Genomic DNA, 22,184 nt, shown 5'->3' on the forward strand with positions numbered 1-22,184 from the left:
CCCACCTGGCAGAGAGGATGGATGGCGGTCTATCGTCCTCCTCCCGCGCATACCGGGCAGATGCAAATGGCGGCAATGGAGCACCGACCGCAGGCTAAAATTAGTGAGAGGCATGTGTGGTGGGAAGGACATGGTGAAGCAGGGGGGGCGTGGCGGCGGGGTGGCCTTGGCAATTGGAAGGGAGGGAGGAGGCGAGGTGAGAGAGAGAGAGGAAGAGGGCGCATTGTGGGTTGGGTGATCACGGCCTCGATGGGGTCGTGGCGCAAGGCCTACGGCGCCCTCAAGGACTCCACCAAGGTCGGCCTCGCCAAGGTCAACAGCGACTTCAAGGTGAGCAATGGTGATGGCGGCGAACGGAATGGTCACGACCAGGAAACATTGATGCGTTTTCTTTGCTCCCCCTTTCTTTTTTCTCAATTCTCACCTGAGGCAATGTAGAAATGATGATCAGGATGGGGAATTTCGGCTCGTTTATTTTCATGGGTTATCTTATCCTTGATTGTCTAATTTGTGTAAAATGTAAACTCGATTGGAATTTTCAATTTGCGGTTATTTTCAATGGAGAATTGTGTGGATTCTGAATTCGCCTCTGATTTACCTGTAACTGGCGTGAACGTTCTCTTTGATGGTTCAATCTCATCAGCTGTTTGATGTTCTTTGTTTGTCTGAGAAAAGGAATTGGATATTGCAATTGTGAAGGCAACCAACCATGTTGAATGCCCTCCCAAGGAACGGCACGTCAGAAGTGAGTAGTCATCATGTTCCTTCTCCATCTTCTACCTTGAATCTGCCAATCTATTCCCACGCCCCAATTTCTGTAGCATCCTTATAATTCCATTTCGTACCGCAGAAATATTCTTCGCAACCTCAGCAAATCGCCCTCGTGCAGACGTCACGTACTGCATATATGCACTGTCAAGAAGATTGTCCAAGACAAAGAACTGGATAGTGGGTGTTATTCCTCCTTTTTCTTTAATCCCTCCTCTACAATCACCATGTGTAGAATTCATTTTTCATTTTTCTTAATTATAATAATATTTTATAGCATCTTACAGGTTGCATTGAAGACATTGATAGTGGTACATAGGCTTCTGAGAGAAGGTGATCCCACATTCAAAGAGGAGTTCCTGGCCTACACATACAGGGGAAACATTTTGCATATAGCAAATTTCAAGGATGACTCGAGCCAATTAGGTCAGTGCTGAACATCAGGGGAATCTCTAATTCAGTATGTCCTGTTAAATGATGCCACAATTTTATCTGTTTTGTTTTCTGTGTGACAGCCTGGGATTGCTCCGCGTGGGTTCGCACTTATGCGCTCTTCCTGGAGGAACGGCTCGAGTGCTTTAGGGTTCTCAAATACGACATCGAAACTGAGCGTCTCATGAGATCACCCCAGTGTTCTAGCAAGGTAATTTTGTCTCTCTCGAATTCGATATTTGTCAGTTTAACAATATAGAGCTTGTGTCATGATTGCGTTCTGTGATCCTGACAATACAGGGACATAGTAAAACCAGGACCCTACCTTGCCCAGATCTTTTGGAGCAGTTGCCTGCACTGCAGCAGCTGCTTTTCAGGGTTGTTGGAGTTCAGGTTTGATACGCCCAAGTTCTAGCTCTTGTAAGTTGTAAGCTTGTTGAATGCATGCCGTTCACTAGTTGCATCCTTGTTTTCACCACTGTAGCCTGAAGGTGCTGCCTGCTCGAATTACCTTATTCAGTATGCACTAGCCCTGGTAAGCTGCAAGCATTTTCATTTCTTGCATAGGTTCTTCCCATTTTGCAAGATATTTTTGTTGTCAGATATTTTATGGTCTTCCTGCATTTATTAGGTTGTGAAGGAGAGCTTTAAGATCTATTGTGCTATTAATGATGGCATCATCAATCTTGTTGATATGGTGAAGTAGAAATTCTACCACATGAACCATGGTTTCTCTATTTTTTTTTTCATGGTTTTCTCTGTTGCTGAATCATGTTCATACTTTTCTTACTCCAACCTATCGGGTGCAGTTCTTCGATATGCCAAAGTTTGATGCTATCAAAGCTCTTGCTGTTTACAAACGAGCTGGCTTGCAGGTGCCTCAATTTTTGTAGCTGCATTTTTGTTGTACTGAATTGAAGCTTAGCAAGCTTACCAATTGCTTGTCAGAAGAAAATCGTATTGAGATTTATCAAAATTCGCAGGCAGAAAACCTTGCTGATTTCTATGACTTCTGCAAACAACTTGAGCTGGCCAGGACATTCCAGTTTCCTACTCTCAGGCAGGTTAGTTACTGTCTCTGCATCTTGCCATCTTGATTCATAGCAGTTACGAGGCTTACAACACCAAAAAGTCTCAATCGGCACGGAATAGCAGAAATATCAGTGGACAGGCTTAGACCCAATGAAATGCCAGACTGTTATGATGACCAAATTCTAATATGTACTCATCACGACTGTTGTGCAGCCACCCCCATCATTCCTTGCAACAATGGAAGAGTACATCAGAGAAGCACCCCGCCCCTCAATCAAGAGTGTGGTGAGTGAAGAACTTCTCAACTTTTGGAACGAGATCCTCCAACTTTGAGGTCTCTATCTTTGAGGCACCGACATGTGGGTCCCACCATGTTTGGAGTCACCGACATGTTTGAGTCTATCTAACTTTTTGAGAACCTAGTACTGGAACAGCTCTGTTGTACTGTTGTGTTTAGTGACTCTTGATATTTCCAAAGCAGGAGAGTGAGGAGCCAAAGCTTCTGACTTATGACCAACAAGCTCCAGAGGAACCCGAAAAGCCAGCAGAAGAGGAGAAAGAAGAGCCTGAACAAGAACCAGAGCCTCAACCTGAGCCTGAACCAGAACCCCAACCACAGCAAACAACTGGAGATCTATTAGTATTCTTCCTAGTCTTTCACCTGATTCGTTTCTGCTAAAAATAAATCTAGCATATGTTTTTCTGAACCCCTTTACGTTCTTGGGTCTGCAATGTATGCAGAACCTGGATGCAGAGGTGAACCCTTTGGTTACAGAACTGGAAGAAAGCAATGCATTGGCACTTGCAATTGTAGCTCCAGGTATATATATCACAATTTTACAAGTGCTATTGTTGAAACGTTGAATACCAAACTGTCCAGATGATATTAAGTGATGCAATGAGAAGGAAATGTCATCAGTTGCTCTGGTCTTGCATGTAGATGACCAAAACAAGGGGTCAGCATCTCAAAATCTGTTCGACGTCAATTCATCTGGGTGGGAGTTGGCACTGGTCACTGCTCCAAGCACCCATACAAGCCAACCAGTTAAGACTAACTTGGTATGTGCAATCCTTACTCCATAACCTGCTTTTCAGATATCCACCTTTTGGGGCAAAATTCAGAGACATTGCTCATGAGTCATCACTACTGCAAATTAAGAGTAACCCAGAGATAAACCACTTACATATAAAGCCGCATCTGATGAACAGGCTGGAGGCTTTGACAAGCTGTTACTCGACAGCCTCTACGAGGACGAAGCGAGGAGGAAGCAGATCGCCAGCGTGACCTACACTGGTAGCCTTGGCGCAGCTAACCCTTTCGAAGCCAATGCCAGTGACCCGTTTGCCATGTCCAGTAGCTTCGCACCACCATCTAATGTGCAGTTGGCACTGATGACCCAGCAGCAGCAACATTACTACCAGGCACAACAGCAGTATTTCCAGCCACAGCAGCATCAGCATTTTCAGCAGCAGCAACAGATCATGGCGATGCCAACACCGACCATGTACCACCACCAATATCAGTACGCTGCGCCTCCCTCCGGAGCTCCAAATCCGTTTGGTGATCCTTTCAGTGACCTTGTAGCAGTGGCTGCTCCTGGAAAACATAGCAACTCAAGTCTTCTCTGATCTGGTTGCTACTTCTGATCATTCTCAGTTGAGTAGATCAGCAAACCTGTACAGCATGAGGTTCTTTGCTGAGTGAAGATGTTGTATATTAACGCTTTCTTGTGCGATATCCACATTTTTGGAATATAACATGATTAGTACCAATGCTATAGTGTTTTATTTACTATACTGAATAGTTTTGCAGGAACAAGTTCAGCTTATACTGAAACCATGCTGCCATACAGGAAACTAGAACATTCTTCACCCTTTATTGTCAAAAAGGTAAATAGATAGGTTCCTATAGTTATCAACGTTTGATGAACAGACATCTCAACAGCAGTAAGTATACAATCCCTCGCTATGATTTCACCTAGTTCTGGCACAAATGAATAAAAAATGGAAATAAATTCCATGTTTGTTTCCTTTTTGTCCTAACAAAGGTGTTTCTGAAGCTTTCATTCATGCGAATTGATCCAAAAATCATGTCAGCACTTCTACAGTCTTGGAAGAATGCTTTTGGTCACCTAAAACTGATAATAATGAAATTTGCTATCAGGAAACACACAGAGAAGCATCAGTAGAAAGTGTAAGCAGCAAAGTTCATGAAACTTACAAAGATCATCTGAATCTTCCTGATCGTCATCCAGAGAAAGCAACTTCTGCAGGTTACAATAACAATTATTCAGAAAAGATGAGGATCATAATTGGAATCTTGAATTGTAAAAAGGTTAGCGTGATCCCCTGCTGCAACATGCTCCAGCAATGACCTAGGCCAAAAAGGCGCAGTAATATGTTAGTGAATACCCAACAAAGGCACCAATAAGCACTAACTGTACCTCACAAATATTTAAATGATTGCAAAACAAATGTCAATAACATAAGGTATTCCTTTATTTGATAACTTCAGGATACCGGAGGTAAACTCAATTTGTTTTAACGTTATGTCCTGAACCCCCGATAGAAAATAGGGTAACAGCGAACAAAAACTAAAACCAGAGACTGATGATTGGGTTAACACTGTGTCTCATTCAGCAAAAAGAAAAAGCTATTATTCAGCTTACACATTATTCAAACAGCACAAAGGACTAACCAAACCAAATCCATCACCACCTATCAAACATTCATCTATTTCACTGCTCTCCACCAAATCCAGAGAAAAGAAGGTTGTATCAAGCAGGGAAGGTGAACATACCTCTGCAATAACTTGAAGCCCCACTCAGCAGCAGCAAACACCTTTCTGTGAAGCTGTGGGATAGCAAGCTTGGAGGCAACAATGGCAGATCATCTATTTCACTGCTCTCCACCTGACATAAGCAAAAAGAATTATCCACTATTAGCAGACTCAACTCAGTAGCTGGTGTGGCGTAACAAGCTTGAGTTCCAATCTCAAATTAGAGGCCTCAAGAAAGAATGTAGGAGAACATCCATTGGAAATTGATCATTTGACAGGAACTCTCAGGACGTCCGATCAAAAGCATAGAGGTTCTCAAAAGCATGAGTTGCTGAATGTGACAACAGGATCACTGGGCTATAATCATGATCTCCATTGAACAGGAGCATCCCAGTCAGCATCATCAACATACAACAGGTGAAAAAGGCATTATAAATGTGATAATTAGTTTCCTAACACTAATAATGGGAGACATATTTTTGGAAGCACATTTCAAAGAGCACCTGAATTGGTATGTGAAGCAGCTAAATGAGTGATCTGTTGATGCATAAACCCGGAAATTCCCATGTCACAAAGCTTGTTGCAAAATACCATTTTTCGTTAATCTTATTTCAACCATGGATACATGTCAAATTAAGTACACAAAAACCAGTTGAAAGTGTGAACATTAGCACATGATGGTGTGTGATAAAAGTAATTAGTACCACAAGCTCACAGTAGTGTGCAGTCTCAAGCATCCTTGTCAACTTCGAGTGATAGCCACAGTTGAAAGAAAATTCAGAGAGGATATGACTGTCAGTTAATTTAGTTTAAGAATAAACCATCAGTTCAAAGTTCACATGAAACAGTTCAATTTACACATCAATTGAGAAATTTTCTGCGCCAAAATGAGGCCTCAGCCAAAATTGTGGCTGGCCTCCAGGATCCCACAATTTTATTGTGATATTTCCTTTTGTTACCTTTCTCATATTGAATCCTTAGGGATCTTATCCTCGCTAAAATACATGTTTATCCATGGGAAAATGTATCCAGTATATCAGTGGTACCAAAAGAATGCGTGATACTTACATCAATGGCATTCACAAGTGATGTTTTCTCAGCACTTTGGAGCCCTACCAAGGAAAGCTCCATTTCTTGCTTAAGAAAAGGCTGCTTACGGAAAAAAGTAGAAAACTGTTATTCAAGCAGTCAAGTTCCATGCAGTGAAACGAATGAAAGTGTACATCAGTTCATCCTTTTACAGTTTTACTTGGAAATTAAAGCATGTAACTAAGCCAAGAACAAATTAAAGAGAAACAGTTACCACGGTCTTCAGTGACCGTGTGATAATGGTAGCAGCAAAATCTATGGTTCTTAGTTTCCATCAGACACATGTAATCACATCATACAGAAATGTACAATTTGCTCACCTGCACTTTGAAGCTTCAATTTATTCACATACTATGAACAGGACTGAATCGCCCTTGTTGCTATTCTCATTTTCCGTAGACACCAGTTTCAGGCTTTGAAGAACCTCCATATTCTCATTCATCAACTGTAGATCTTTACACCGTCGAGATCTACACGAGGAGGAGAGGAAAGCAGCGAGGGAGGTGACACGACGCCTTGAGAAAGGGGAAGGAGCCAAGGGGAAGTGGGGTGGGAAGACTTGCTGTGGGCGTCCTCGAAGGTGTAGTCGTGGCGGACGAGCCAGCCGCGGGAGGTGCCGAGGACGATGACGTCGCTGCCGGCGGCCATGGAGGTGACGACGCCGTGGCCCCGCGCGGCCTGGCGCTCCAAGGGGTCAACGGAGAAGAGCTGGCCGCTGCCGCTGCCGCCGCCGCCGGCGTCCATGGCTAGCGAGCTGGTCGGGGGCGATGCGAGATTGGGCTCAGGCAGAGGGGCGGTAGTTGAGGGAGATGAGGCCGCGGGGCGGAGGCAGTAGGTCGCCGGCGCCGACGGGTCGCTGCTGCCGCGGCCGTCCGAGCTCGCCGAGAGCACAGGGTAGCCACCGAGAATTTGGATCGCGGCTGGGATGTGGGCCGTATGGGCCTTCTCCTCATTCCCGCCCATGCCCAGCTGCCCGCCCTCCCTGGAACCCCTGCAAGCAAGAACCGAGAAGGAGAGAGAAATCAGCGGTGGCCGCATCACGAGACACAGGAGAGAGAGGGCGGCGGCGGGGAGGAGGAGAGAGGGAGAGCGAGAGGGCGGCTGGGAGGAAGTGAGGGAGCTAGCGTTCGGGGTGCGGGGGGTTTTACGAAAAACTGCCTGGCGGGGGGTTCTTTGCAAATACGACAGTATTATCGAATTTTTCCTCCTTCGTGTCGAAATAAAGTTTAGTTTGAGGGCTTATTTGAAAAAAAATATGAACGCAATTAGTGTGCGTTCTGGACGAGCTAGGCTGAGTTGTGATTCCTAGAAAAGCTAAGGAACTTTTTTTGAAAAACAACCAGGACTCGCGGCTGATCGCCACGCGTCCACTTTCGTCGTGGAGTGCGGGAAGGAGAGCAAAGTCCAGTAGCTTTTAATCAAGCTGATAAAACTGCATCAGTTAACGGAACACTCATAACTACATGAAATTAATATCCACCAATCCGCAATGATCATGCATGCCAGAATGGTAAAAGTGTCATGGAAACTCAAAACAAGACAGGATTAAACTATAAAGTGTAACTCATTTCATAATCACTTGGTGTCTACAAAAGAATTAATCATATAATAACAGTTCGTGCTGACAAAACCCCTGTTACTCAGGAAATGGTAGCTAGGAATCTAAGAATATGAGAGAGGAGGTGAAAGGTGAAGTGAAGGGCTAACAGAAACATACAGAGGGCACCACGAATTACAGGGAGGGCAGTGTCAATACTAAACAAAGAGCACCTCAGCCCTACCAAGGGACTCAGAATTACAAGATGTCTCTGGCCCTGGATCTGTGACTCTGTGTTAAGCCGCTAAGTATCAATTTCACAATTTACATGAAACAGAGAGAGAAAAAAGGAAAGAAATCCTAGGTGAATCTCCTAGGCCAAAGACAAAAAATCATGTAGAACTCAAGCTGATGTGTAACTGGAGAATAGCTTCAATAGGTTGTTCAGAGTTTCTGGGTAAAACTTTCTAGCAAAAAGGTAGCACGGTCTTTTTGTTCCGTTCCACATACATGGGGCCACAGTCGCAACTTTCTGCAATGGAGATAAAGAAATACGTGTTAATCCAGACAGATGCTACAACACAGTATTTTTCAACTTCAAAGAATTATTGGCGTGGGACATTCTTCAGCATGCCAGCTAGTGGTTAGAACAAAGTATCTTAACACACTATCAGAAAAGAGTTTACATGAAACAGGTCACAGTTGCCTTGCTTAACAATCCAAAAACTAAGGTCAAGACTGATACCTTGAGCGAAAGGCACACGAGGGAAAAAAATATTTTCAGGTGTTTTCAGACAAGTACGGTACAAAGTAAGACAGTAACCACGACCAAATCCCAGCAAAGAAGTAATAGCACATTCCTAAGTTCTGTTTGGGAGACAGGGAGGAATTAATATGTTTACCTTATCATCACTTGTAATGTGGAAATTCTCACTGACAGACTGCAAAAAGTAAAGCAAACAAATCAGTATGAAAACGACAAGTGGCAAAAATATGCTTTCCATTTAGCAAGATAAAAACACACCGTTATGTTCTTTAAGAGTTCATAGGTAACATCTGCAGCCCTATATGACCTTGGATGCCATTTTCCCTCAGACCAATCAACATGAGTAAGTGACCAGTTGGCAATTCCACCAGGATCCACCATCTGAAGGTTGAAGCCAAATATATCAAAAATGAAAAGCAAGGGACCAAGAATAAAGCAAAGACAAATATCAGTTCAAAACAATTACTGACATTGAAGAGGGTTGGCAAATAATGCTCATCAGCAATACAGTTGCGTCCCTCTGCTGGCTGCAAATCACAAAAGCAAAGCATTGCTTAGCTAAAACCAAGTTTTAAGAAACCATGAATTGTTCTAATAAGGTTAAATAAACCCATGATCATTTGTTCTGGAAACAGCTATTATGTAACATGGACATAATGCTAACAGACTGTCATGTGACTATTTGTATGAGATGTAATGTAACATGCTCAAGCTTTGTCAGTTATAAATCAAGCCTGTGTGCTGTAGTCTCACACTGAGAAGAAATGAAAAGGATTTGTGAGGGATAGCTCATAGCATTCTGCCAAAAGGTTTATGGCCTGACACATTTGGAGCTATGAGACAAAAGTCTTTTCCCTGATTTTCCAAATTTTAGGTCATTTCTAAATATTATTGTACTTAAGTTTCATGATGATAGGTATAAATCACAGACCTAAAGAACATAAGCATGTTATTTGGAAGGCGTAACTTGAGTCCAGTTACATTCAATTGAAAAACACGTATGTGAGGGGAACATACCTTGCAATATAGCTTGAACTTATTGTAGTAAAGGTTGTCTGCCAGAATCAGTAAAGCATGCCTTCGTGTTATAGCAAACCACTGCAGCAAGCACAAAAAAAAATACTCAGCAAAATCATGAAAAAAAAATGATAATCATACATCAATAAAAACTCCATGTCCTGATTGTAAGATGGCCTATACGACACGACAGTATTATGGATATATATGAGTGCCTATACTATGGAGCATCATATGTTCTGAAAAATAGAGAACTAGTATAGCAAACATTTACCTGGGCACCCTTCCTGAAGTCCCTCTGTTCTATTTCAGGAAGCATTTCCGTGGAATACCTTCCAGTTCCATGCGGGCCAGGATCTAGGAAACTGATATAACAAAATCAGAAGAACACATAAGCTCTTTTTTTCACTCCAGTTATAAGTTAATAAAACTGGGATAACTCCTTGATCTATTTTTTTCAGAACAAAATACATATCTTATCCGGACTATCCTTACTATATTTATAGTAACATATGCCAGGAACACCATTGTCCCTGAAAAATTTATGGGCATCATAGAAGCATTCCTAATTACCAGATTCACAACTATTACCACAAAAATAGGATTCCAATTGAATTTGACATAGATGTCTAGTCCTCAATACATGGGGAGTTACGAAGAACTATGTCCTCTTAACACTAGTTTCATGTATCTGCTTATTCTTTACATAAGAACTGAAATATCACTTACAGAGTTCTTACCAATCAATGAAGCTGACATTGGTTCCCATCAGATAATTATATATGTAATCAAATGTATGTAGTGGAACACAGCTGTCATACAAAGAATTTTTTTTAATTAAAATCACTAGCAAAAGAATTGAAAAAAAAATCTTTTGCATGTAAAATCATTTAGAACCTGTCAGAAAGCAAGATGAAAAATTGATTATCAACATCTTCCAATGCATTTGCTAATAGCCTCTTCTCTGCATCAACCATTGAAATCCTCCCCCATACTACCTGCAATTCAGGGTCATTCTAATGTTTTAGTTCCATATAAACAAAAAATGAAACCCAAATCAATAGAATGGTGTTTCAGGAAAAGGGAAAGCTAGATGTAAATTAGTGAAACTTTAGAAGACATAGTTTAATAGGTTTACATTCCATAAAGACTAAAACAAAAGTCAAAGCTATATTAAAAGCTAACCCCGTATTTCAATTCATTCACTGCAAAAGTAATTTCACTTATAGCCATTGAAAACTAACAACTGTTTTTAGATTTTCCAGTTTCCACTCTCATATTGGCCTTTGCAAAGTAATTTTGTTTCTCTATGTGTGCCAACTCCCAGTGTTATACTACATAATCTTCCCCTGTCTCGCAGAACCAGATCCATTATTTCATTTAAATCCCAATGTAGCTCTATAAAGCATGGAAGACAAACACCTAATAGTACGAACTTAAAAAAGAAACCTTTACGCTATACATGTCATATATGGTTAGTTTCATGCTAAGAAACTTGGCTACTACGATGGGCGGCATAAAACCTATTTTTCTTAGTACCTCTGAACAGTTCAAATTATACCCTTGATAGTTATCTTGATTCAATATCAGAAACTATCTGTTTGATTTGAGTTACTATTATTCACAACTTAGATAATTATGCTCAACTATTGAATAGACATCAATTGAAATCACACCGAATTTTAACTGTCATCAGTGCGTCTCCTTCTGCTTAGAGTTATCCATATCGTACCTAATGGCATCCCTAGACAGATAGGCTCTAATAAAATTTCAGGCAACAAAACAGTTGATCTAGTGTTGCAAGATATTCACTAAAAAGGCACAAAACAGAAAAGCCGTAACACAGTTTTCTTCTTTCTCAATAATCACATAAATGGTCAAGATATGATGCTATTTTTACTGACTGAAACCAAGGCATTAACCAAGAAAAGCATATATAAAGTGGGGTGGGAAGGAGTACCTTTTCACTGCGAATTTCACGGCCAACAAACAGAGAGCTAGAATGTACAGGTTTCTCACGAGATGCGTGGATATAGATGGAATATCGCCCATCGTGACCCTGTGCACAAAAATTCGAACAAATTAAATGAACCATTACATGATGATGGTACAGGCAGACATAAGACAAACTGATACTTTAAACTAAAAAATTAGATGATGGGTGTATATAAGCACTAAACCTGTAAAAATTTCTCCCATAATTTCTCAAAAGGCAATGAACCTGGTGTCAAGAACATAAAGGCAATCTTTGGATTTTTTGACACAGGCATAGGCATTGAAAGGAGGTCCCTATTAACCACAGATGAAACAATCTCTTCATCAGTTCTCTCCCGAGCAACATTAGGTAGCCAATCCTTGAACGGAGTACAGACACTTGAAGCAAAGAAGTAGCATGCAGAGTAGCGCCGTGGTGGGTAGACGTAGGCCCCCATAAGTGCAACGCAAACCAACGACAATAGCACGATGATCCACATGGGCTTCTTAGCAGCGCCTCGGTGGCGCGGAGGGGGCATGGCTGTCATGTCCTTGCTGCTCCGCTGCCACACCTGTTTCATCTCCTTGCCATCGCCAAATCACAACAATATATGCCTTGTGATGACAGCCTCCACCAGTACTGCAATACTGCATGCCACGCAGGAACCTCCAGCCAGGATGAATTGTGCTATGCCTCCAGAGTTGCCTTCTTTGCTGCAATGCAAGGTAACCACAGTATTAGTCTACGGACTGAGAAAGCTACAAATCACACTGCCATCATGAACAGTAAGCAATTTGAGCAAGATGAAACACTACAAGTCTATAGCTAATCACCCCCTACTAATCCAAAGGCTAACCTACGAGATCTGCTACTTGTCTTACTTCTGTAACTACTCCCCCATGCTCCTACTTGCTTGGCTGTGTGACTACTGGGCGGGCTACAAACAAATGATTCTGAATCGTCCAACTGTCTCATCGATCAGAACAACGAAAACAGCTGGCGATCCCTCTTGCCTAAATCAAATCATGCCCACCAAAGACGGTGGAAGAGTCGAAACAGGTGGCATCCAAAAGTCAACTATTAACCAAATCTCACGCCCCCAACCGCAGCCGGCACCGCATTCCGAATCGAAACCGACGCACGAGCACTCGCAAACACAGCAAATCACACGCCCACACCAAAATCGCCCCGATAATTCACACGGAAACCGTAACAGCACGACCCCGACAAACACGAGCAAGCATCAAGCCGCTGCAGGACGAGCCCATCCCCGGAGCAACCCCAGCCCAATGCGAGGAGGGTAGCAGGGGGGCCTGGTCGAGCTCAACCGGCGCGGAGGACTTACCCTGGTCCGGTCAGGGCGCGCTGCGGCGCGAGGAGCGGCGAATCCGGCGGCGCGCGTCCCTGGGCGGCACGGGCGGCGGGATCTGAGGCGTGGTGCCGGCGAGATCGGGCTAGGGCTCGCGCGCGGCGGTGGTGGGAGACGAGGTGGAGCTGGAGGTGGTGGAGGCGAAGGGGAGAGGAAGGAGAGGGATTTAAGCAGTGGGATTAAATTAACGCCGGAGTGGGGTTAATTATTTTGTTAAGGCGTTTACGGCAAGGCCTCCACACGGGTGGGTTTACCGCAAGGCCTCCACTGTTTTTAGCATCTAACCGTGGGGGTTTGGCTCCGGCTTTGGCTTTCCACACCTGAAAGGACTCCCTATTTAACATCAAAAAATTAATCATTTCTTTCTTGGTTCTTAAAATTTTTTTCTTCCTTATTTAATACCAACTTCAACTTTCATTCCCAAATTGACACTCTGTTCAATTTTCCATCCGACCACCGTTAAATTCCGTATGAAAAGACCATTTTGCCCCTATGAAGAACGTGGCCTCCACTGCAACCACCCTTCTCTTCCTCCCTCCCCCTCTCATGGCTTGAACAGCCCAGGCCGTCCCTATGCAACACCGTCGCCCGCTTGATGTCACCACGCGCCCCGCCAGGCGTCCTTGTACCGTTGTCGCCATGCCTCGCGTCGACCCAGCGCATGATTGAGCAATCTGCTTATTGGCTTGATCACGAGAGGATGGAGTCCCAGTCGATCTCCCATGATAGGTACTTGTTGAGGTGCAAGGCGGCGGACTCGTCCCATGGCGCCTCCGTGAAGTCCAAGCTCACCATCTTCGGGAGTGGCGCCACCTGCTGCTGTTGCTTCTGGAACGCCACGAGAGGAGGAGCCGAGCCGGTGGAGTGCACCGACTCGTCACCCTTCGTCGTGGTCGTGGACGCCAAGGCCTCGAGCGAATTCGAGGTAGCGGTGGCGGATTTGGAATCGGACATGGCGGCGAGGCCTTGGAGATGACGGTGAGCTTGGTGTCGATGGAGGCGTTGAGCGGACCCGCAAGGTGCGCGCCGCCGCGGTGGAGGGACGAGAAGTTGAGGCATGACGTGTCGCCGCGGAGGCGGAAGGCCGCCTTGTCGTAGGCGAGCGTCGCGTCCTCGGCGGAGTCGAAGGTGCCGAGCCACAGCTGCGTCCGATTCCAGGTAGATCTCCGCCACTTGCCCCAGTGCCACTGCCGCACGCTGCGGTACAGCTTTGCGACGGCCGATGGCAGCGGCGCCGCCCCAGCCTACTTCATGGGCTGCGCCGGCAGGCCGAGGAGCAACAGCGCCAGGCCCCGCTGCTGCTGCCACAACAAGAGCTGCGAGCGTAGAAGCTGGGGCGTCGGCCGGAGCGGGTGCAGTGGCGGGCGCGAGCTGATGCGCTGGTGAGACAAGCGGAGTGAGGAAGGAGAAGGGTGGTTGCGATGGAGCCCACGTTCTTCACAGGGGAAAATGGTCTTTTCACAGGAATTTAACGGTGGTCGGATGAAAAGTCGATAAGAGTGTCAATTTGGGAATAAAAGTTGAAATCAGTATCAAATAAGGAAGGAAAAAATTTTGAGAGTCAAGAAAGGAACGGATCATTTTTCTGGTATCAAATAGAGAATTCTCTCTTCCACCTTCACCTGTCCGCACAACTCGAGAGTCGAGAGCAGCGGGCGGATGACGATGGGTTGTCGAGGGGTATCACAAAAAGTTATAGGAAAATGTGTTATTTTTAAAATTGAATATTCATATAGGAGTATTTTAGATCTTCGGACTATAGAAGTTTTACAAAATTAATTTGATATACCTTTCAAAAAAATTAATCTGATATACATTGATGTCACGAACGTAATACGTTGTCAAAAACACCTAATAACATACTTATCTTGGAAAACTCTAATTAAGAGTGGGAACTAAATTAGACAAAATTTGATAAGCTTGAGAGTGACTAATTAGATTTCTTCTAATCTTCTAAACTTGAAGAACCCGTATTTGTAACATTGCATACATGACCATGTTATTATTCTATAAAAACTAGTACAATAAATTTTTCAAAATAAAATAAAAACTAGTACAATAGCTTTACGTATTCGTATTCTATATAATCCCTAATTACTAAGGTCATGCCCATAAAATAGTGCCGGATGTTTGGTCTTGACTTCGGTTGGAGAAATTTATAGTTGGATTACTTGATCTGACAACCACTCACTATATTTGACCTTTGTTTTGTCCGTGGATGATAAAATATGGTAATTATAAAAATATTTTTTCAGTTCCCCTTAGATGTTGACATCAATGTGCAAATTTGAGGAATCACCTTGGTAAGTAACATAATGATGGTCAACCTGAGTGCTCTTTGGTGAATTCATGCTTGGTCGAGTCCAAACATTACTTACATGCATTTTGTTTTTTTAACAAAAAACAGCAAAACAGGTGCTCTTTGGTGAACACAAAAGCCGTAAACAAATGTGATTTCAATTCATGAGTCCTCAAACAATGCGCATAACTAAAGAAGAATCCAACGAAACAGGAATGGCGGAAGGAATCAAGGAATGTAGTTATAATACAACAATTGTCAATTGGGCAATGGATAAGGAAGCTACTAACTCTATAATACATCCTAAAAGGGATCTTGCTTCCTTTTCCCTTCTTTATATTAACTCTACACACACCTCCTAAAGGGATCTTACTTTTTTTCCTTCTATATATTTGGTGCGGAATTCTTTTGGAAATCCTTCACATGGATCGAGTCCAACAACATCCTGTCCATACAAACAAAAACACGTCAGAACAGGTCGAACGCGTCTATGTGCACTGTATTAAAAAGGTCCAATGATTAGGCATATTAAAGGTAGTTTCCTAAACACGATTAGAAAACTAGAGAGCAGAAGAGTTAAAGGACAGGCCATCCTGGTCAACCACTCAGATTAATTTCACTTGTATAGTGTCTTATCTAACCATCCTATGCAATTGTAGTTGGAGATAAAGTCATAAAGGGACTGTAAACTCCATGACCACGCTTGGACATCTAAAAGCTCATGAAATGATACATTGATGCATGGTGATACATCGTAAAGAAAAGTATACCACCTCTGTTCAACATTTTGTAAGTAAACACCTTAATTTTTATGTTTAACAAAAGATGAGTCTTAAAAAGGAGTTAACGTTGATGTCTCAATCTGTGCAGCCAGAGGTTGTACAAGTTACGATCAGGATGTGTAAACGCATCTTCGCTTATTTACCTCTTGTACAAGGCTCTAGATGATAGAAGCATCTGCCATAAAGTCAGATGATAATTACCTGTCGGCTGTCGCTCCTCACGTAATATGTTTAATCAGCACAAATGAATACCCAAAAAGGTAAGAAGCATAATTTTTCAACAAACAAATAAAGATGGCATTGATGGTTTAAATACATGGACATTGTACTTATTCAACTACACGCATGCCCATCGCTTATTACAATGATGATGGCAATAAATGATACATAGAAATAAACAGGGTGTCCGTCGAGCACAGATGGCCAAAACAGTGATATGGCGAAGTAGCGGCGCGGAAAAATCTCATACATGATCTCAATCTACAACTTCCGTATCTTATGAAACATCTGGCAGTCCTTATTGTTTACACAAAATCTACAACAGTTCACCGTGCCTCATCCTCTAGATTGCGGAACCCAGCGGTAAGGTCATCATATAGTTTCTTAAATTTGGCAACCAAAGCATCTTCGCCTTCCGCAGGATCCTCAAACTTTTGAGATCTGTAATGTACATAAAGAACTGTTAGTGATGAAGCCATCAAAAGTAGTATTGAAAATAAATTAAAAATGCTTACACTAAGCGATAGAATAGATCGCCCAAGCGATGCTTTATGACACTGTATGTTATCTTATGGCCATCAGTACCAGCTGCCCGCTCCACAGCCTACAAATGACACAAACATATAAATATGCAATTTCACAAGTTATATATTAATTTAGCTCTAATTATTCATTTACCATTCTTGCATTCAAATGCAATTATCATTAAAAATCCCGACAAACAAAAAACAAGGATACCAGAAGGTGGAACAATAACATACATCAGTGACGTTACATGATTAGAAAATATTCAGAAGTGTAATATGATTTTCTAGGTCATGCCAAAACCACCAGCGGAAAAATAAATTGGAAACCATATTAGTACTGCCACCAAGAGCTTACCTGATTTGCCAATGTGTTGAAGTGAATAATGTTGCGCATCATCCAAACAGATTTGTAGAATGGGCAGTACTTATCATATCTATATTAAGCAGCACAATAACATGGTCAGAATCAGCATGGAGGCAAACGAGCAACAAAATGTGTAGAATTAACTAGGGCACTCACGGGGTAAACGCATTTTGTGCCAAATAATCTTCTCTCAGAAGCTTTGCTGTCTCCAGCGTGATCTTGTCGGATTCTGCCAGCGCATCTTTACCAACAAGCTGGATATATGGATTAAGAAGTCAAAATCAATACCATGGAGGGCAAATGAGTCCTTTGGAAAGGATTTATCAGGACTACTGTATACAGACAAAATATTTAACGCAGTTGCGCATGGCAATTATCTATAATGTTTAGGGCATGAAAAGTATATTCACGCATATAGAATTTTAGTCATTAGCAGGTTGCATGACAGAAGAGCATGCATAACAAGGCAACATAATAAAGAAAAAAAGGTCAAAAGTCGAAACATCACAGTATTCCATGTGAGTATCCATAAACAAAATATACCTGCACAATTTCATTTAGATCATCCTCCCTCTGCAACACCTCACGTGCTTTTGTCCTAATATCAATGAAATCTGGATCAAATTTCTCATAGAAGGACTCAAGGGCCTGCAAGGCAGAAAACGGCATTGTCACAAGACATCAACAATGGAGAACACTAACAGGAGAAACTAAGACCTGCAGACAAACATCTCCTCAGGATAAATGTAACTAATAGAACACCCTTGCCCAATTAACACAACAATGTGACATTTTCAGCAACCTTTTTGTTTCTTCTCTTATGCTCCATATTTTGAGTGAAACCAATAGAGAGAACAGTTTAAGCAAGTTAGGGAATAACCTGAGAGTATTTTGAGTAGGAAATGAGCCAATTCACAGATGGGAAATGCTTCCTTTGAGCAAGCTTTTTATCTAAACCCCAGAAGACCTGCAAACAAGATCAACGCATGATTTAACAATAATGAAACAGTAAACACTGTCAATCAGGATGGAACAAGTTGTGGAGTTATTTGCAACTTCCTTACCTGAACAATACTGAGGGTTGCGGAGGTAACAGGGTCTGAAAAATCACCACCAGGAGGAGAGACAGCTCCAACAATTGTGACACTGCCAGTCCTGTCTGGACTTCCTAGACATTTCACCTTACCAGCACGTTCATAAAAGGATGCCAATCGTGCAGCCAAATAAGCTGGGTAACCACTATCAGCAGGCATTTCAGCCTGGACCAAAAAAAAGTGCATCATCAGTTATAAAGTCAAATAGACAGGATGTGAAAAATGATCAATGATCAACATAGTGAAGCAAGAGTTCAAAGTATTTCCAAATGATATCTTAGAACTCAGCCGCTCTAACGATATATGCTTGTTCACAACTTAATGTTGGTCATCAGAGTCATTCTTATCTCTTAACAACAGATTAGCATAGCATCAAAATCCTAAGTCAAATTTGCTAGTGACAAATGTAGAATGAGAAAATACAACTTCACTAAAGGATCATGTTGGCACAACACTTGACGAACTGGAGAAAGTGATTTTTTGCTCTCATTCTCCTTTAATTGTTTTGAAAGACACCAATTTTAGGATATAAGATGAGTAACCTACCAAACGCCCTGAGATTTCACGCAATGCCTCAGCCCATCGGGAGGTGGAATCAGCCATCATGCTGACGTTGTAACCCATGTCACGGAAATACTCAGCAATTGTAATTCCTGAGAGGAAAAGATACAATATAAGACTTTCAGAAACTCTACACTGGACCAAGCAGAGATATATCTGACAGGCTGACAGAGATGTGCCTCTACCATCAAGACTATCTTCCTACCCTCTATCAAAGCAACAGGGTTTTAGTTTTACCTGTATAGATGGAGGCTTCACGAGCAGCGACAGGCATGTTAGATGTGTTAGCCACCAGTGTTGTTCTCTTCATGACTGACTCCTCACGGCCATCTTCCAATGTCATTGTCAACTGGGGAAAGTCCATGAGAACCTCAGCCATCTCATTTCCTCTTTCACCACAGCCCACGTAAACCACAGCTTGGGAATTGGAGTACTGCAGATATCAATTGGCAAAGTTTCAAGATGAGACCATCAAGACAATAGGAGGAATCTGCTATATGGTAGCAGGGGCAATAGTAATAGTAGTAGTAAAGGTGGGGGGAAATCACCTTTGAAAGTGCCTGACTAATGACAGTTTTCCCACAACCAAAAGCTCCTGGAATAGCACAAGTTCCTCCCAGAACTGAGGGGAACAATGCATCAAGTACACGCTGGAACCATTCAAAAGTGGAGGAGTAAGATATAAAAGGAAAAGACATCTGAAAATGTTTTGTGACTTCAAGCTTTTCACTAGGATTGATTAAAATGTATTAAACATTTTGTTATGACAACAAAGCTCAAGGTAACTTCTATACAAACCTGCCCTGTCAGAAGAGGTGTATCTGCAGCAATCTTCGACGCAACAGGCCTTGGTGATCGCACAGGCCATGTCTGCAAGGCAATGAATGAAGAATATTAAACTAATTCTTCAATCCTTATAGAGTTCCATCTTCATTAAAATAAGGAAAAAGTCCATTTTACTCCCCTCACCTATCCACTTTGTCCGCTTAAACCCTGAACAAAGTTTTGGCTCACTTTACTCCCCTAACCTATTTCATTTGGTCCAATCTACCCCCTAATTAGATTTCTCTTTTTTGTTTCTTCATGTATGAGTTGAATTTTGAGTTCAAATTTTGTGAGCATATACAAAACATGATGCCTCATGTTAGAAATTATACTACGAATTTTTCATGGTTATTTTCATAGGTTAGGAACATTTAATACGAAATTGATCTTAGATATACAAAACTGTACGAAAAGTAATCATGAAAAAATTCTAATATATTTTTCTAACATGGAGCATCATGTTATAAGTGAACTGACAAAATCTGAAATTAAAATTCAATTTGTACGCGAAGAAACGAAAAAGAGAAATCTAATTAGGGGGTAGATTGGACCAAATGAAATAGTTTGGGGGAGTAAAGTGAGCCTAAATTTTGCTTAGGGGGTTAAGTGGACAAAGTAAATGGGTGAGGGGAGTAAAATAGACCTTTTCCTAAAAAGAATTAGTTTTTTACCTGAAGCATGGTAAATTGCTTTTTTATGCCCTGAAATTCCAATTCTAGCACTGTATCCTGCATAAAAAGCAATAGCAAGGTTTCAAATAAAATTGAGCAAATGTAGAACACATTAAATCAATAAGACTTAGTATAAGGCAAGAGCTGACTAACCTGCAGGCTGTACTGACCAGCTGGTGCAATGTAACTTACTTTCCCCATAGCACCAGGTGGAAGAGCAACATGGTGCTGCATCAATGTGTTCTCAAAGACAGTCTGCAATATAATAGGCAATCATTAGGGTATAAATGAGGGCCAATGACATGCATCTAGATATCACAAACAGCTATTATTGTTCAGAATAATAGCCATAAATGGAATTCAACATCATAGGAACTTACAGCATATAGATCTCCACCTGTGATGGCATCTCCAACACCTAGACACAACACAAGAAAATGTATTTAGATAGCATCACGAGCTTAGAAGTAACAAAAACAGCACGGAAGATCATTTGGATAATATAAATTCTACACTAAGGCATTACCTAGTTTATTTGGCTGAAACTCCCACAATGTATCTTTGTCAAGGGCAGGAACTGAAACACCACGAGGAATGTACACATCTCCTGATTTAATAGCAATGGTTTTTAGAGGGCGCTGCAAACATAATACAGGAAGGATGAGGATAACATATACGAAGTAACAAAAGTAAATGACCAGAAAAATGAGCCTTGTTCAGCTTACCTGGATACCATCAAAAATGTTTCCTAGAATTCCAGGTCCCAACTCAACAGAAAGAGGCTGCAAGGGAATAGTTACAATGTTAGAAGATAGCAAAACAATGGCACTAAAAGATATAGTAAGATCAGAAGATAACTAAAATGCACCTTTCTTGTTCTCAAAACAGGATCATTAACCATAAGTCCAGCTGTTTCCTCATAAACTACACACAAGTGACAGCATTTGCAAGGTCAGTTTACTATACATTGTTCAACTGGAAAGAAACTTATCATGTTGAACAATATATTAGAGAGATGATCCACCCTGTTGCATACCTTGGATTGTAGCTGAATCACCCTCGAGACGGATAATTTCCCCAATGAGGTTATCGTGGCCAACACGAACAAGCTCATACATGGCAGCACCCGCCATTCCATCAGCCACGACCACAGGTCCAGAGACCTACAACAAACCAGCCACAAGGTCAGTCAAAACATAATAAACAGAGTAAGAGCTGTTATACATGAAACTGTAGTGCAGAACATTAGCAGAAGATGCCATGTCTTGCGAACAGGTAGCAAATAGCCAAGCTAGAAAGGAGGTTATGGCATCAGACTATCAGAGGTACAAGCAAGTGCATTATGGCATCAGAAGCTCAAAACACGCATCCGGCTTCCACAAAAAAGGTAAACTTATGTACTCACACTAACTCAACTAATTACATGACGATGCAAACCAAAGACCTACAATTCATAAGCGTGCACCTAGTCAAAATCCATCAGAATCTACTAATCGAAAGAATATAACCTGTCAGCAACCACACACCACGGATCAAACGATAGCGCAACCGCGATCAAAACACCACTCCACGAATCTCCAAAACTACCGGGCCAAGCTGACTCCCCACCAATGCGGGCTAGATCCCAGCGCCACCTTGACAGGGCCAGTCACGCCCGAGAGATCCACTAAGGTAACCGTCAGCACCACCCAAATCCCCAACGACACCTCGCAGGCAAACCAAATCTGGCAGCAATTCAGCTCGATCCGAGCACGCGAGGCGCGGCGGACTCAGCCGCCACACGGTACAGCCCGCGCCCACCAGAGATCGCGCGGAATCGAGCAGCGGGATCTAGACGGAAGCAATGCGAGCGGGAGGGGGAGGGAGGGCGGAGGAGGCGCGGACCTTGCGGACATAGCCGTACTCGCTCTCCTTCTCGGAGTCCTCGAAGGTGGTGACGCGGTCGCCGTACGCCATGGCCGCCGGCGGCGAGTTGGGTCGTCGGCCTCGGCCTGGGTCGGATCGCGCGGCGCCTCGTCGCGATCTGGTCGGGGGAGGGGAGTAGCGGAGAGGAAGCGATGGGGAGGAGGGCCACGCAG

At 42.6% G+C, this 22,184-nt stretch overlaps 3 protein-coding genes, 1 long non-coding RNA gene and 1 pseudogene across 7 annotated transcripts; 1 reads left to right on the forward strand and 4 right to left on the reverse strand.

Annotated features, from left to right (window-relative positions):
- The first annotated feature begins 249 nt into the window (after positions 1 to 249).
- On the forward strand, positions 250 to 3,861 carry LOC101777885 (putative clathrin assembly protein At5g57200). Its single transcript, XM_004951678.3, has 15 exons — positions 250 to 330; positions 676 to 745; positions 851 to 948; positions 1,056 to 1,194; positions 1,284 to 1,411; positions 1,501 to 1,593; positions 1,685 to 1,735; positions 1,832 to 1,897; positions 2,010 to 2,075; positions 2,184 to 2,264; positions 2,446 to 2,517; positions 2,714 to 2,872; positions 2,974 to 3,052; positions 3,173 to 3,291; positions 3,442 to 3,861. Exons 1-15 carry the CDS (start codon positions 250 to 252, stop codon positions 3,859 to 3,861), a joined length of 1,722 nt encoding a protein of 573 aa, XP_004951735.1.
- LOC105915069 lies at positions 3,011 to 7,210 on the reverse strand. 4 transcript variants are annotated; one of them, XR_002677553.1, is made up of 7 exons: positions 6,421 to 7,210; positions 6,080 to 6,160; positions 5,716 to 5,757; positions 5,033 to 5,144; positions 4,454 to 4,607; positions 3,417 to 3,907; positions 3,011 to 3,335 (listed from the first exon to the last, which is right to left on the reverse strand). It is a non-coding gene; the product is annotated as an uncharacterized LOC105915069 (long non-coding RNA). The 4 variants fall into 4 exon arrangements; XR_002677554.1 differs by lacking the exon at positions 5,716 to 5,757; XR_001164856.2 differs by having other exon boundaries at positions 5,716 to 6,160.
- A 435-nt stretch (positions 7,211 to 7,645) lies between these two features.
- LOC101777196 lies at positions 7,646 to 12,941 on the reverse strand. The gene is made up of 11 exons (XM_004951677.3): positions 12,741 to 12,941; positions 11,601 to 12,108; positions 11,381 to 11,479; positions 10,318 to 10,418; positions 10,161 to 10,232; positions 9,695 to 9,785; positions 9,421 to 9,501; positions 8,874 to 8,930; positions 8,662 to 8,784; positions 8,540 to 8,578; positions 7,646 to 8,169 (listed from the first exon to the last, which is right to left on the reverse strand). Exons 2-11 carry the CDS (start codon positions 11,973 to 11,975, stop codon positions 8,041 to 8,043), a joined length of 1,167 nt encoding a protein of 388 aa, XP_004951734.1. The 5' UTR covers positions 11,976 to 12,108; positions 12,741 to 12,941; the 3' UTR covers positions 7,646 to 8,040.
- A 513-nt stretch (positions 12,942 to 13,454) lies between these two features.
- On the reverse strand, positions 13,455 to 15,115 carry LOC101785291 (annotated as a pseudogene).
- Positions 15,116 to 16,104: 989 nt separating this feature from the next.
- On the reverse strand, positions 16,105 to 22,184 carry LOC101778282 (V-type proton ATPase catalytic subunit A). The gene is made up of 19 exons (XM_004951679.4): positions 21,991 to 22,184; positions 21,143 to 21,269; positions 20,975 to 21,030; positions 20,832 to 20,888; positions 20,633 to 20,744; positions 20,487 to 20,524; positions 20,260 to 20,361; positions 20,107 to 20,163; positions 19,409 to 19,480; positions 19,159 to 19,260; positions 18,848 to 19,043; positions 18,596 to 18,702; positions 18,020 to 18,214; positions 17,836 to 17,922; positions 17,499 to 17,603; positions 17,112 to 17,209; positions 16,947 to 17,025; positions 16,580 to 16,668; positions 16,105 to 16,505 (listed from the first exon to the last, which is right to left on the reverse strand). The coding sequence occupies exons 1-19, from the start codon at positions 22,060 to 22,062 to the stop codon at positions 16,391 to 16,393; spliced, it is 1,866 nt and encodes a 621-aa protein (XP_004951736.1). The 5' UTR covers positions 22,063 to 22,184; the 3' UTR covers positions 16,105 to 16,390.

Source organism: Setaria italica, chromosome I (genome assembly GCF_000263155.2).
Source record: "Setaria italica strain Yugu1 chromosome I, Setaria_italica_v2.0, whole genome shotgun sequence".
Lineage (NCBI taxonomy): Eukaryota > Viridiplantae > Streptophyta > Magnoliopsida > Poales > Poaceae > Setaria > Setaria italica.

What these genes read in the sequence shown, in the direction of transcription:
- LOC101777885 (XM_004951678.3), top strand. Translation starts at nt 250, where the DNA reads ATGGGGTCGTGGCGCAAGGCCTACGGCGCCCTCAAGGACTCCACCAAG. An exon ending in CCAAGACAAAGAACTGGATA is followed by an intron (nt 949 to 1,055) that starts GTGGGTGTTATT and finishes AGCATCTTACAG; the next exon opens with GTTGCATTGAAGACATTGAT. An exon ending in TTCAGTATGCACTAGCCCTG is followed by an intron (nt 1,736 to 1,831) that starts GTAAGCTGCAAG and finishes TGCATTTATTAG; the next exon opens with GTTGTGAAGGAGAGCTTTAA.
- LOC101777196 (XM_004951677.3), bottom strand. Translation starts at nt 11,975, where the DNA reads ATGAAACAGGTGTGGCAGCGGAGCAGCAAGGACATGACAGCCATGCCC. An exon ending in AATGTCAGCTTCATTGATTG is followed by an intron (nt 9,786 to 10,160) that starts GTAAGAACTCTG and finishes TTGTTATATCAG; the next exon opens with TTTCCTAGATCCTGGCCCGC. An exon ending in ATTTGCCAACCCTCTTCAAT is followed by an intron (nt 8,785 to 8,873) that starts GTCAGTAATTGT and finishes TTCAACCTTCAG; the next exon opens with ATGGTGGATCCTGGTGGAAT.
- LOC101778282 (XM_004951679.4), bottom strand. Translation starts at nt 22,062, where the DNA reads ATGGCGTACGGCGACCGCGTCACCACCTTCGAGGACTCCGAGAAGGAG. An exon ending in GTTTCAGCCAAATAAACTAG is followed by an intron (nt 20,525 to 20,632) that starts GTAATGCCTTAG and finishes TGTTGTGTCTAG; the next exon opens with GTGTTGGAGATGCCATCACA. An exon ending in TCAACACATTGGCAAATCAG is followed by an intron (nt 16,669 to 16,946) that starts GTAAGCTCTTGG and finishes TGTCATTTGTAG; the next exon opens with GCTGTGGAGCGGGCAGCTGG.